General features: G+C 56.0%; 1 protein-coding gene across 8 annotated transcripts in view; it reads right to left on the bottom strand.

Annotated features, from left to right (window-relative positions):
• The window catches only part of LOC137358276 (plasma membrane calcium-transporting ATPase 3-like), a 110,351-nt gene extending 97,895 nt beyond the window's left edge, over window positions 1-12,456 (bottom strand). For 7 of the 8 annotated variants that reach the window (XM_068024187.1, XM_068024182.1, XM_068024183.1 and 4 more), the window contains exons 1-4: window positions 12,252-12,456; window positions 5,366-5,563; window positions 3,090-3,347; window positions 2,383-2,508 (exon numbers count right to left, since the gene is read on the bottom strand). In XM_068024187.1, the coding sequence (XP_067880288.1) occupies window positions 2,383-2,508; window positions 3,090-3,347; window positions 5,366-5,563; window positions 12,252-12,456 (787 nt within the window). The remainder of the gene's footprint in view (window positions 1-2,382; window positions 2,509-3,089; window positions 3,348-5,365; window positions 5,564-12,251) is intronic. The other variant, XM_068024188.1, reaches the window with a different exon arrangement.
• Window positions 12,457-13,103: the final 647 nt, after the last annotated feature.

Here is a 13,103-nt window from a genome sequence, read left to right as displayed (position 1 = left end):
CGGAACGGTGTGGGTTTCCTGCAGAAAGCTCACCGCGTATCTCCCTTCCCTAAGGACTGAGAGATTGTGAAATCTGCAGTGAGACCCCCTGCTGCCGTTGATGTTGAGGCTGGCTATGGTTATCTTCATGTCAAAGGTACTTAAAACCCGTCACCAACAGCTCACTGTGAGGAGGGAGTGGAAGTGCACCTGGCCCTCCACTCCCCCAGCAACCCATTGAGGAACACATTAAAACGGCGCCTCTCAGCCAGTTTCACGTCCGCGCGCTTGCCCGCTATCTTAAGGGCGGCACGGACGGACTGTATGATCAGCGCCAGATTCGACCAGCGGTCGAGGGCCAGCTGAACTTTATTGCGGCAGCCCCTGCAAACCGTGAGGAAATCCTGGAGTTCCGCCGTGGGGATGAGAGGAGATTCGGTGGGAGGCACAAGGGACTCCACCACCTCACTGGCGATGGAATCAAGGTCATCCTCCATGCCCCACAATGAATCCCCATCCTCCTCCGGGTCGTCACCGCCAGCGGCCGACACATCCACCACACACTGTGGGGCGGACGCCCCTGCCGCACCAGCTGGTCCCGCCTCCGTCACGATCCCACCCCCAGTATCGATGGCGGAGGAGTCCTCTCTGGGTTCTATCGTGAAACTGGAGCCTGTAGGCACCAGCTGTTCAGGACCTCCCTCCACCTCCGTCCCCAGGCCAATGAGTGGTCCAGGGGAGACCATAGTTCCCGATTCCGGAAAACCAGCCGGAGCCGAGACTGGAGGCGGAGAGAGGAGGCCATCTCCCGCTCCGCCAGCACCCACAGGTCCAGCAAATGGGGCAGCATTCTCGGTTATAACTGGGTCGGGTGTCTCTTGGTTGGAGGTGGACTCCGGCTGGGAGGGCCGACCCTCTGGGGCCTTGCCCTCCCCTTCACTCAGGGCACCCGACCCAGTAGCAGTGGCAGAATGGGCGGAGTCCACAGGCTCCCCCACCACAAGCAGGACCCCACTTACTCTTTCAGGAGGGGCCTCATGTACCGGGGCCTTCCCCTCCCCTCCATCCTGAGGAATAGGGAGCTCCTGCCCAGACTTTGTAGCCTTGGTGGTAGCGGTAGGGGAAACCTGGGGACCTGAGACAGCTCCCCTCCAACAGATGGGCCCTGTGTTATTTCAGTGGAGGGGTGCCTTCTCCTCCTTTTCCCACCAGGGCGCAGAGGCTCAGAGACTTCCATATCATCAGAGGCCTCCACCTCCGCACTCTTTTTTCTTATTCACCCTGGGCCTGAGCCCAGCCCTGGGGCAAGTTGACTCCCCGAGGACCTTAGGACCTGTCCTGGGAGTGTTTGATGGAGGACAGTGTAGAGGGAGCTTTACTCTGTATCTAACCCCAGTGCTGTACCAGTCCTGGGAGTGTTTGATGGGGGACAGTGTAGAGGGAGCTTTACTCTGTATCTAACCCCCGTGCTGTACCTGTCCTGGGAGTGTTTGATGGGGACAGTGTAGAGGGAGCTTTACTCTGTATCTAGCCCCCGTACTGTACCTGTCCTGGGAGTGTTTGATGGGGACAGTGTAGAGGGAGCTTTACTCTGTATCTAACCCCGTGCTGTACCTGTCCTGGGGAGTGTTTGATGAGGACGGTGGAGAGGGAGCTTTATTCTGTATCTAACCCTGTGCTGTACCTGTTCTGAGAGTGTTTGATGGGGGACAGAGTCGAGGGAGCTTTACTCTGTATCTAACCCCCGTGCTGTACCTGTGTACCTGTCCTGGGAGTGTTTGATGGGGGACAGTGTGGAGGGAGCTTTACTCTGTTGCTGAACCAGGCAAGTTGAAGTTGAATAACATGGCAGCATTCACCTTGTTTTAGTGTCCTGTACTATATTGGAACTATTTATTACTGCCCTGTATTGTTACTCTGTACTGTATCACACCGTCATGTAGGGCGTGGGAAGATGTCCTATGAGAGGTTGAGTAGAACAGGCCGATATTCCCTGGAGTTTAGAATGAGAGGTGATCTCATTGAAAGGTATAAAATTCTGAGAGGGGTTTGACAGGGTAGATACTGAGAGGCTGTTTCCCCCCGCACTCCCCGGCTGGAGAGTCTCGAACACGGGGGTCACAGTCTCAGGATAAGGGATCGGTCATTTCGGACTGAGATGGGGAGATATTTCTTCACTCGGAGTGTTGTGAATCTTTGGAATTCTCTCCTCGAGTATATTCAAGACAGAGATGGTTAATTTTTTTTGGGCACGAGGCAAAGCAAGGGATATGGGGAACAGACAGGAAATTGGAGCGGACGTAGAGAAACAGCCATGATTGTATTGAATGGCAGAGCAGGCTTGAGGGGCCGAATGGCCTACTCCTGCTCCTTTTTCTGAAGTTCTTGGCGTAAGATACGTACCAGCGAGCAACATTGGGTCTTTGTCAGCTGACTTGCACACATGGTCCGACTCTCCTGTTAGTGAGCTCTCATCGATCTGGAGGTCATTTCCCTGAATTAGAATGCCATCAGCAGGTATGAGGTCACCTGCCAGTGCAAAGGTCAGAGGTTAAACGCCAATTAGAGAGTCAGTCGGGCCTCCCTGACACCTGTTTCTGAACAGTGTCGACAGCTAAACATGATACACAAGAAACGTAATAAGACAGTGGGGCCGAGGATGCGGTTCTCAATGCCCAAGCCAGCATAGCAAGATCCCACAAACAGCAATGTGATAAATGACCAGAACATCCATTTCCTCAGCGATGTCGACTGAGGAATGAACAATAGCCTCAGGTCACCAGGGTGAACTCCCGGCTGCTCTTCATCCAACAGTCGGGGCTGTGCGATCCTTTACGTCCACCTGAGAGGGAAGACAGAGCTTCAAGTTTTACAGCTCTCGATAAAGGCACCACTGACAGTAATGGGCTAGAGCCCATAGCATCCAGTTGTAATGATATAACAGGTCATTGGTCAATTGGAATTGCCCTTCCCACGTTTCATGGACTCTATTGGTCAGTCTCTATCAGTGATGGACGCTACATGTCCACCTATCATTGAGGTACCAATTTCGTCTATCATTCAGTCAGGGGAAGATGGCTGTCCAACCTGATCTCCACAAGCAAACCTACCATATTTAATTTGGGCTATATCTCCTACAGTGATGTTCGTGACCGGGATCTGGATCACTTGACCGTTACGAGCCACGCTGAACTTTTGCTCCTGCTCTATGCGATTCTGCAAGCCCCGGAACTGTTTCTCCTTGCTCCAGTCATTGAAAGCAGTGACGACGACCACGCAGAGGACCGAGAGCAAGATGGCCAGTCCTTCAATCCACCCAGCATCGGTCTCTCCTTCATCCTCGGTTCCTGAGGACGTGCTCCCACATGCTGAGAAAGACAGGATCAAAGAGCAAAGACACCATTTCAACACGGACGTCAAATCGAGAAAAGGACCCCCATTTCTACAACATCCTTCACAACCTCAGGACCATCCCAAATCGCTTCGCGGTCAATGGATCACGTTTTTCTTTCAGGAGTGTGTTGGCTGTTGTAACATAGGAAACGAGGCAGGCAATTTCTGCACAGCAAGATCCCGGAAAATCCAGTGACTGCTTTGTGTCTATCTTTCAAAGTCTTGGTTGAGGGACACCGGGGAGAATTCCCCCACCGCTTTTGTCTAATAGTGGCCATGGGAACTTGTACATCCTGAGGGATGGGGGCCTTGGGTGGGATTGAGGGATATGGGGCGTTGGGCCGAATGGCCAGTTTGTTTGTTGTAAAATTCAAAGTTATTCAATGTTATGGTCACCACCCCCCCCCGCCCAACCCCCAGCTCCCAGGAGAGTGGTAAAAAACTCGAGAAACATCCAGCCAATAAGAAGCTGAGCTGACACCCATCCCGCCTTGAGGAGCAATGATACCCCTGTGGGAAAAGGTGGACCTGCATGGCAATCAATCAATGATACCCCTGTGGGAAGGGGTGGACCTGCATGGCGATCAATGATACCCTGTGGGAAGGGGTGGACCTGCATGGTGATCAATGATACCCCTGTAGAAGGGGTGGACCTGCATGGTGATCAATGATACCCCTGTGGGAAGGGGTGGACCTGCATGGTGATCAATGATACCCGTGTGGGAAGGGGTGGACCTGCATGGTGATCAATGATACCCGTGTGGGAAGGGGTGGACCTGCATGGTGATCAATGATACCCCTGTGGGAAGGGGTGGACCTGCATGGTGATCAATGATACCCGTGTGGGAAGGGGTGGACCTGCATGGTGATCAATGATACCCCTGTAGAAGGGGTGGACCTGCATGGTGATCAATGATACCCCTGTGGGAAGGGGTGGACCTGCATGGTGATCAATGATACCCCTGTGGGAAGGGGTGGACCTGCATGGTGATCAATGATACCCCTGTGGGAAGGGGTGGACCTGCATGGTGATCAATGATACCCCTGTAGAAGGGGTGGACCTGCATGGTGATCAATGATACCCCTGTGGGAAGGGGTGGACCTGCATGGTGATCAATGATACCCGTGTGGGAAGGGGTGGACCTGCATGGTGATCAATGATACCCCTGTGGGAAGGGGTGGACCTGCATGGTGATCAATGATACCCCTGTGGGAAGGGGTGGACCTGCATGGTGATCAATGATACCCCTGTGGGAAGGGGTGGACCTGCATGGTGATCAATGATACCCGTGTGGGAAGGGGTGGACCTGCATGGTGATCAATGATACCCGTGTGGGAAGGGGTGGACCTGCATGGTGATCAATGATACCCCTGTGGGAAGGGGTGGACCTGCATGGTGATCAATGATACCCGTGTGGGAAGGGGTGGACCTGCATGGTGATCAATGATACCCCTGTGGGAAGGGGTGGACCTGCATGGTGATCAATGATACCCCTGTGGGAAGGGGTGGACCTGCATGGTGATCAATGATACCCGTGTGGGAAGGGGTGGACCTGCATGGTGATCAATGATACCCCTGTGGGAAGGGGTGGACCTGCATGGTGATCAATGATACCCCTGTGGGAAGGGGTGGACCTGCATGGTGATCAATGATACCCGTGTGGGAAGGGGTGGACCTGCATGGTGATCAATGATACCCCTGTGGGAAGGGGTGGACCTGCATGGTGATCAATGATACCCCTGTGGGAAGGGGTGGACCTGCATGGTGATCAATGATACCCGTGTGGGAAGGGGTGGACCTGCATGGTGATCAATGATACCCATGTGGGAAGGGGTGGACCTGCATGGTGATCAATGATACCCGTGTAGGAAGGGGTGGACCTGCATGGTGATCAATGATACCCGTGTAGGAAGGGGTGGACCGGCATGGTGATCAATGATACCCCTGTGGGAAGGGGTGGACCTGCATGGTGATGACGAGAAAGGATCTTACCATTACTTTGCTCTGCTGGTGGATGATAAAATGACAAAGCGAGGGATATAATGGCTGCTATCTCTAAGATTATCAGTGTTACATCTTGCAGCGCTTCCCAGACTAACTGGAGGAAGGTCTTGGCTTTTTTAGGCGGTATAAAGTTTGTTCCGTAGACGTGAACCCTCTTGTTGAAGTCCGCAGGATCGTCCGAAAGCCCTGTGGGAAACACAGCGGTGAAAGAAAACATCTCAGCATCAGTACAAACAGACTTGCAGCTTTCTCCCAGAGGTCCATCCAACTACACACCATATCCCTAACCCCCGCCGAACCAGTCTCTCTGTATCCTTCACCCCCACCCACCCAGTCTCTCTGTATCCTTCACCCCCGCCGAACCAGTCTCTCTGTATCCTTCACCCCCACCCACCCAGTCTCTCTGTATCCTTCACCCCCGCCGAACCAGTCTCTCTGTATCCTTCACCCCCACCCACCCAGTCTCTCTGTATCCTTCACCCCCACCCACCCAGTCTCTCCGCATCACTCACCTCCACCCACCCAGTCTCTCTGTATCCATCACCCCCACCCACCCAGTCTCTCTGTATCCTTCACCCCCACCCACCCAGTCTCTCTGTATCCTTCACCCCCACCGAACCAGTCTCTCTGTATCCCTCACCTCCACCGAACCAGTCTCTCTGTATCCCTCACCCCCACCGACCCAGTCTCTCTGTATCCTTCACCCCCACCGACCCAGTCTCTCTGCATCCTTCACCCCCACCCACCCAGTCTCTCTGTATCCTTCACCCCCGCCGAACCAGTCTCTCTGTATCCCTCACCCCCGCCGAACCAGTCTCTCTGTATCCTTCACCCCCACCCACCCAGTCTCTCTGTATCCTTCACCCCCGCCGAACCAGTCTCTCTGTATCCTTCACCCCCACCCACCCAGTCTCTCTGTATCCTTCACCCCCGCCGAACCAGTCTCTCTGTATCCTTCACCCCCACCCACCCAGTCTCTCTGTATCCTTCACCCCCACCCACCCAGTCTCTCCGCATCACTCACCTCCACCCACCCAGTCTCTCTGTATCCTTCACCCCCACCCACCCAGTCTCTCTGTATCCTTCACCCCCACCCACCCAGTCTCTCTGTATCCTTCACCCCCACCGAACCAGTCTCTCTGTATCCCTCACCTCCACCGAACCAGTCTCTCTGTATCCCTCACCCCCACCGACCCAGTCTCTCTGTATCCTTCACCCCCACCGACCCAGTCTCTCTGTATCCTTCACCCCCACCGAACCAGTCTCTCTGTATCCTTCACCCCCACCGAACCAGTCTCTCTGTATCCCTAACCCCCGCCCACCCAGTCTCTCTGTATCCTTCACCCCCGCCGAACCAGTCTCTCTGTATCCTTCACCCCCACCGACCCAGTCTCTCTGTATCCTTCACCCCCACCGACCCAGTCTCTCTGTATCCTTCACCCCACACCGACCCAGTCTCTCTGTATCCTTCACCCCCACCGAACCAGTCTCTCTGTATCCTTCACCCCCACCGAACCAGTCTCTCTGTATCCCTCACCCCCACCGAACCAGTCTCTCTGTATCCCTAACCCCCACCCACCCAGTCTCTCTGTATCCTTCACCCCCGCCGAACCAGTCTCTCTGTATCCCTCACCCCCACCGACCCAGTCTCTCTGTATCCTTCACCCCCACCCACCCAGTCTCTCTGTATCCTTCACACCCGCCGAACCAGTCTCTCTGTATCCTTCACCCCCGCCCACCCAGTCTCTCTGTATCCTTCACCCCCGCCCACCCAGTCTCTCTGTATCCTTCACCCCCGCCCACCCAGTCTCTCTGTATCCTTCACCCCCGCCCACCCAGTCTCTGTATCCTTCACCCCCACCCACCCAGTCTCTCTGTATCCTTCACCCCCACCCACCCAGTCTCTCTGTATCCTTCACCCCCACCGAACCAGTCTCTCTGTATCCCTCACCCCCACCGACCCAGTCTCTCCGTGTCCTTCACCCCCACCCACCCAGTCCCTCCGCGTCCCTCACCCCCACCGAACCAGTCTCTCCGTGTCCTTCACCCCCACCCACCCAGTCCCTCCGCGTCCCTCACCCCCACCGAACCAGTCTCTCTGTATCCTTCACCCCCACCCACCCAGTCTCTCTGTATCCCTCACCTCCACCGAACCAGTCTCTCTGTATCCTTCACCCCCACCCACCCAGTCTCTCTGTATCCTTCACCCCCGCCGACCCAGTCTCTCTGTATCCTTCACCCCCGCCGACCCAGTCTCTCCGCGTCCCTAACCCCCGCCGAACCAGTCTCTCCGTATCCCTCACCCCCACCCACCCAGTCTCTCCGTATCCCTCACCCCCGCCGAACCAGTCTCTCCGTATCCTTCACCCCCGCCCACCCAGTCTCTCCGTATTCTTCACCCCCGCCCACCCAGTCTCTCCGTATCCTTCACCCCCGCCCACCCAGTCTCTCCGTATCCTTCACCCCCGCCCACCCAGTCTCTCCGTATCCTTCACCCCCGCCCACCCAGTCTCTCCGTATCCTTCACCCCCGCCGAACCAGTCTCTCCGTATCCTTCACCCCCGCCCACCCAGTCTCTCCGTATCCTTCACCCCCTCCCACCCAGTCTCTCCGTATCCTTCACCCCCACCCACCCAGTCTCTCCGTATCCTTCACCCCCACCCACCCAGTCTCTCCGTATCCTTCACCCCCACCCACCCAGTGTCTCCGTATCCTTCACCCCCACCCACCCAGTCTCTCCGTATCCTTCACCCCCACCCACCCAGTCTCTCCGTGTCCTTCACCACCACCCACCCAGTCCCTCCGCGTCCCTCACCCCCACCCACCCAGTCCCTCCGCATCCCTCACCCCCACCCACCCAGTCCCTCCGCATCCCTCACCCCCACCCACCCAGTCCCTCCGCATCACTCACCCCCACCCACCCAGTCTCTCCGTATCCTTCACCCCCACCGAACCAGTCTCTCCGTATCCTTCACCCCCACCGAACCAGTCTCTCCGTGTCCTTCACCCCCACCCACCCAGTCTCTCCGCGTCCCTCACCCCCACCCACCCAGTCCCTCCGCGTCCCTCACCCCCACCCACCCAGTCTCTCCGTATCCTTCACCCCCACCCACCCAGTCTCTCCGTATCCTTCACCCCCACCCACCCAGTCTCTCCGCGTCCCTCACCCCCACCCACCCAGTCCCTCCGCGTCCCTCACCCCCACCCACCCAGTCTCTCCGCATCACTCACCCCCACCCACCCAGTCTCTCCGCGTCCCGCACCCCCACCCACCCGAGTCTCTCCGCGTCCCGCACCCCCACCCACCCAGTCTCTCCGTATCCCTCACCCCCACCCACCCAGTCTCTCCGTATCCTTCACCCCCACCCACCCAGTCTCTCCGTATCCTTCACCCCCACCCACCCAGTCTCTGTATCCTTCACCCCCACCCACCCGAGTCTCTCCGCGTCCCGCACCCCCACCCACCCAGTCTCTCCGTATCCTTCACCCCCACCCACCCAGTCTCTCCGCGTCCCTCACCCCCACCCACCCAGTCTCTCCGCATCACTCACCTCCACCCACCCAGTCTCTCCGCGTCCCTCACCCCCACCCACCCAGTCCCTCCGCATCCCTCACCCCCACCCACCCAGTCTCTCCATATCCTTCACCCCCACCCACCCAGTCTCTCCGTATCCTTCACCCCCACCGACCCAGTCTCTCCGTATCCCTCACCCCCACCCACCCAGTCTCTCAATGTCACTCACCTCCACTCACCAGAGTCTCTCCGTATCCGTATCCCTCACCCCCACCGACCCAGTCTCTCCACGTCCCTCACCCCCACCAACCCGGTCTCTCCATATCCCTCACTCCCACTCACCTCAGTCTCTCCGTATCCCTCACCCCCACCGACCCAGTCTCTCCACGTCCCTCACCTCCACCGACCCAGTCTCTCCACGTCCCTCACCTCCACCGACCCAGTCTCTCCACGTCCCTCACCTCCACCGACCCAGTCTCTCCGTGTCCCTCACCCCCACCGACCCAGTCTCTCCACATCCCTCACTCCCACTCACCCCAGTCTCTCCGTATCCCTCACCTCCACTCACCCCAGTCTCTCCGTATCCCTCACCCCCACCGACCCAGTCTCTCCGTATCCCATATAGTTTGAGATTGATACAGGGCTATGGGGAGAGAGCGGGATTAGTTTGGGGATTGATACAGGGCTACGGGGAGAGAGCGAGGCAGTGGGATTAGTTTGGGGATTGATACAGGGTTACGGGGAGAGAGTGGGGAAGTGGGATTAGTTTGAGATTGATACAGGGCTACGGGGAGAGTGCGGGGCAGTGGGATTAGTTTGAGATTGATACAGGGTTACGGGGAGAGAGTGGGGAAGTGGGATTAGTTTGAGATTGATACAGGGTTACGGGGAGAGAGTGGGGAAGTGGGATTAGTTTGGGGATTGATACAGGGCTATGGGGAGACAGCGGGGCAGTGGGATTAGTTTGGAGATTGATACAGGGCTACGGGGAGAGAGCGGGGCAGTGGGATTAGTTTGAGATTGATACAGGGTTACGGGGAGAGAGTGGGGAAGTGGGATTAGTTTGGGGATTGATACAGGGCTATGGGGAGAGAGTGGGACAGTGGGATTAGTTTGGGGATTGATACAGGGCTATGGGGAGAGAGTGGGACAGTGGGATTAGTTTGGGGATTGATACAGGGCTATGGGGAGAGAGCGGGGCAGTGGGATTAGTTTGGGGATTGATACAGGGCTATGGGGAGAGAGCGGGGCAGTGGGATTAGTTTGGGGATTGATACAGGGCTACGGGGAGAGAGTGGGGCAGTGGGATTAGTTTGGGGATTGATACAGGGCTATGGGGAGAGAGAGGGGCAGTGGGATTAGTTTGGGGATTGATACAGGGCTATGGGGAGAGAGCAAGGCAGTGGGATTAGTTTGAGATTGATACAGGGCTATGGGGAGAGAGCGAGGCAGTGGGATTAGTTTGAGATTGATACAGGGCTATGGGGAGAGAGCGGGGCAGTGGGATTAGTTTGGAGATTGATACAGGGCTATGGGGAGAGAGCGGGGCAGTGGGATTAGTTTGGAGATTGATACAGGGCTATGGGGAGTGAGCGGGGCAGTGGGATTAGTTTGGAGATTGATACAGGGCTATGGGGAGAGAGCGAGGCAGTGGGATTAGTTTGAGATTGATACAGGGCTATGGGGAGAGAGCGGGGCAGTGGGATTAGTTTGGAGATTGATACAGGGCTATGGGGAGTGAACGGGGCAGTGGGATTAGTTTGGAGATTGATACAGGGCTATGGGGAGTGAGCGGGGCAGTGGGATTAGTTTGGAGATTGATACAGGGCTATGGGGAGTGAGCGGGGCAGTGGGATTAGTTTGGAGATTGATACAGGGCTATGGGGAGTGAGCGGGGCAGTGGGATTAGTTTGGAGATTGATACAGGGCTATGGGGAGTGAGCGGGGCAGTGGGATTAGTTTGAGATTGATACAGGGCTATGGGGAGTGAGCGGGGCAGTGGGATTAGTTTGGAGATTGATACAGGGCTATGGGGAGTGAGCGGGGCAGTGGGATTAGTTTGGAGATTGATACAGGGCTATGGGGAGTGAGTGGGGCAGTGGGATTAGTTTGAGGTTTGATACAGGGCTATGGGGAGAGAGAGGGGCAGTGGGATTAGTTTGGGGATTGATACAGGGCGAAGGGGAGAGAGCGGGGCAGTGGGATTAGTTTGGGGATTGATACAGGGCTATGGGGAGAGAGTGGGGCAGTGGGATTAGTTTGGAGATTGATACAGGGCTATGGGGAGTGAGCGGGGCAGTGGGATGTGGTTTGTCAGGCTCTGGCTGAGGACCAGTTGGAAGACAATGAGCCAAATGGCCTTCAACTGCAGAATAAGCAATTCTGCACCTAATTTTAATTGGTTAGCACCTCAGTTGGCTGAAGAAAGTGATGTGAATGTGTGAAATGTCCCTCTAATGTTAACAGTAGCACTTGCTAGGTTACACGTCTTTAAAATGGTACAATCTATTTAGTCTGCTGCATACTGGGGTCTCCCGTGTGTTAGTGAGGGGCAGAGGGGTGCAAGAGAGGAGGAGATGGGACCAGTTTTAATTGTCTCTGACCCCTGCCCAACAACTCCCTCGAGGTGACCAGCGCTATTTGACTGAAGCTGCACTGCGTGACAAGAAAACGGAAGGCGGAGAAATTTGCACAGGGTCTGAGAGGGAGTGTCACATCTCAAGGACAAGTGAAGGGGATCGGCAGTGAATGTGAAAACAGCATCTGAATTTAACCCACTGGGTGCTGAAAGACCATCAGGACCGAGCTTGGTTTTAAAAGGTTGTTTAAGGATGTTTTTCATTTCCCTGGGTGGAGGGGATGGAGGTTCAAGTACAGGGAGGAGTCGGACACAGATACCAATTTAGCAAAACACACAGTGAGGAAAAGACTTGGGTTGGTGGAATTGAGGGAAAAAGGGAGATGGTGGCACTCAGGGATATTCCTCAATCCCACATACCCACCTCTCCTCATATCCCTCAATTCCCACTTACCCATCTTCACCTCATATCCCTCGCTCCCACCCACCCTGTTAACACATTCAACCCTAACGTCCTTCCCTGGTAACTCGTAAACCCAAATGAAAAGCCCCCATGGACTCCCAATCCTGGCTCCGAGAGACATGAACTATTTTCACTACAGGGGACAGAATTTTCCCAGGATCCCTTCGATCAATCAATTAGTGCACACCTTCTCACAACCCTGTAAACCTCAAGCAGTTCCTCCTCCTCCTCAACTTTACAATTGCTCCAGGTATCTGGGAGTAGTTAACACTCATATACGCGCGCGGGATTTGGCCACGGGCAGGGATAGGAGCCTCACCGTCCGTTGGCGAGGTCTTGAGCCTCCAGCAAAGGCCGTTAACGTCCCCATAGGACTCCTGGATCCTCTGCAGGCCCTCAGCTCCACGGAGCTCCATGAGGGAGCACAGCTCCTGCAGCGTGCAGCCAAATCCCCCGGCATGGTTGAGTTCAGAGCACTGGTTCTTTGGGTAGAAGTCCACCGCACTGTTGGTCAGGTCCACCATGGTGTTGACACGGGCAGGGTGGTGCGACGTCAGTGGGCAGGGGAGGGTCCCGGCTGAAGCAGGTGGTGGAAGAGGGTGAGGTTGGAGTTAAGAAGGGAGGGTCCTTGGGTTATCGAGGGGGCACGATTGCTTGGTCCGGTCCACCACCACCACCTCTTCAGGGCTTCAGCCTTCCCATGGCCGGGACTGTGAGAGCGGGCAAGATGTCTGCCTGTGGTGTCTGTCTCTTATGGCTGGGGTCACCAGCCGGCTGGGGTGGCCCTCCTCTTTGGCGCGTGGCCTTCTCGGTCCGTGGGCATCCTGGCGGCAGGGAGGACGGGGTGGGAGTGCGGGAAAAGGGGACAGGCGACGATCAGCACCTAGAGCATTTCCTTCGGTCACTGGCTCGTCGGGAAAACCTGAAAGAAGAAGATCGGGGAGCAAGGATGGGGGAAGAAAATAAATTGAGAGAGGTCACTGGTCTGGTGGATTGTGGCCACATGCACAAAGATGAGCCAGTTCCATGGGAACATCAAAATGGAAGTAACATTCATACAACACATTTTCCAGGCAATGACCATCTCCAACAAGAGAGCATCTAACCATCTCCTCCTGACGTTCAATAGCATTACCATCGCTGAATCCCCCACTATCAACATCCTGGGGGT

Source organism: Heterodontus francisci, chromosome 49, assembly GCF_036365525.1.
Source record: "Heterodontus francisci isolate sHetFra1 chromosome 49, sHetFra1.hap1, whole genome shotgun sequence".
NCBI lineage: Eukaryota > Metazoa > Chordata > Chondrichthyes > Heterodontiformes > Heterodontidae > Heterodontus > Heterodontus francisci.
The sequence above is the reverse complement of the archived record's forward strand: the minus strand, read 5'-3'. Positions and strand labels throughout refer to the sequence as shown.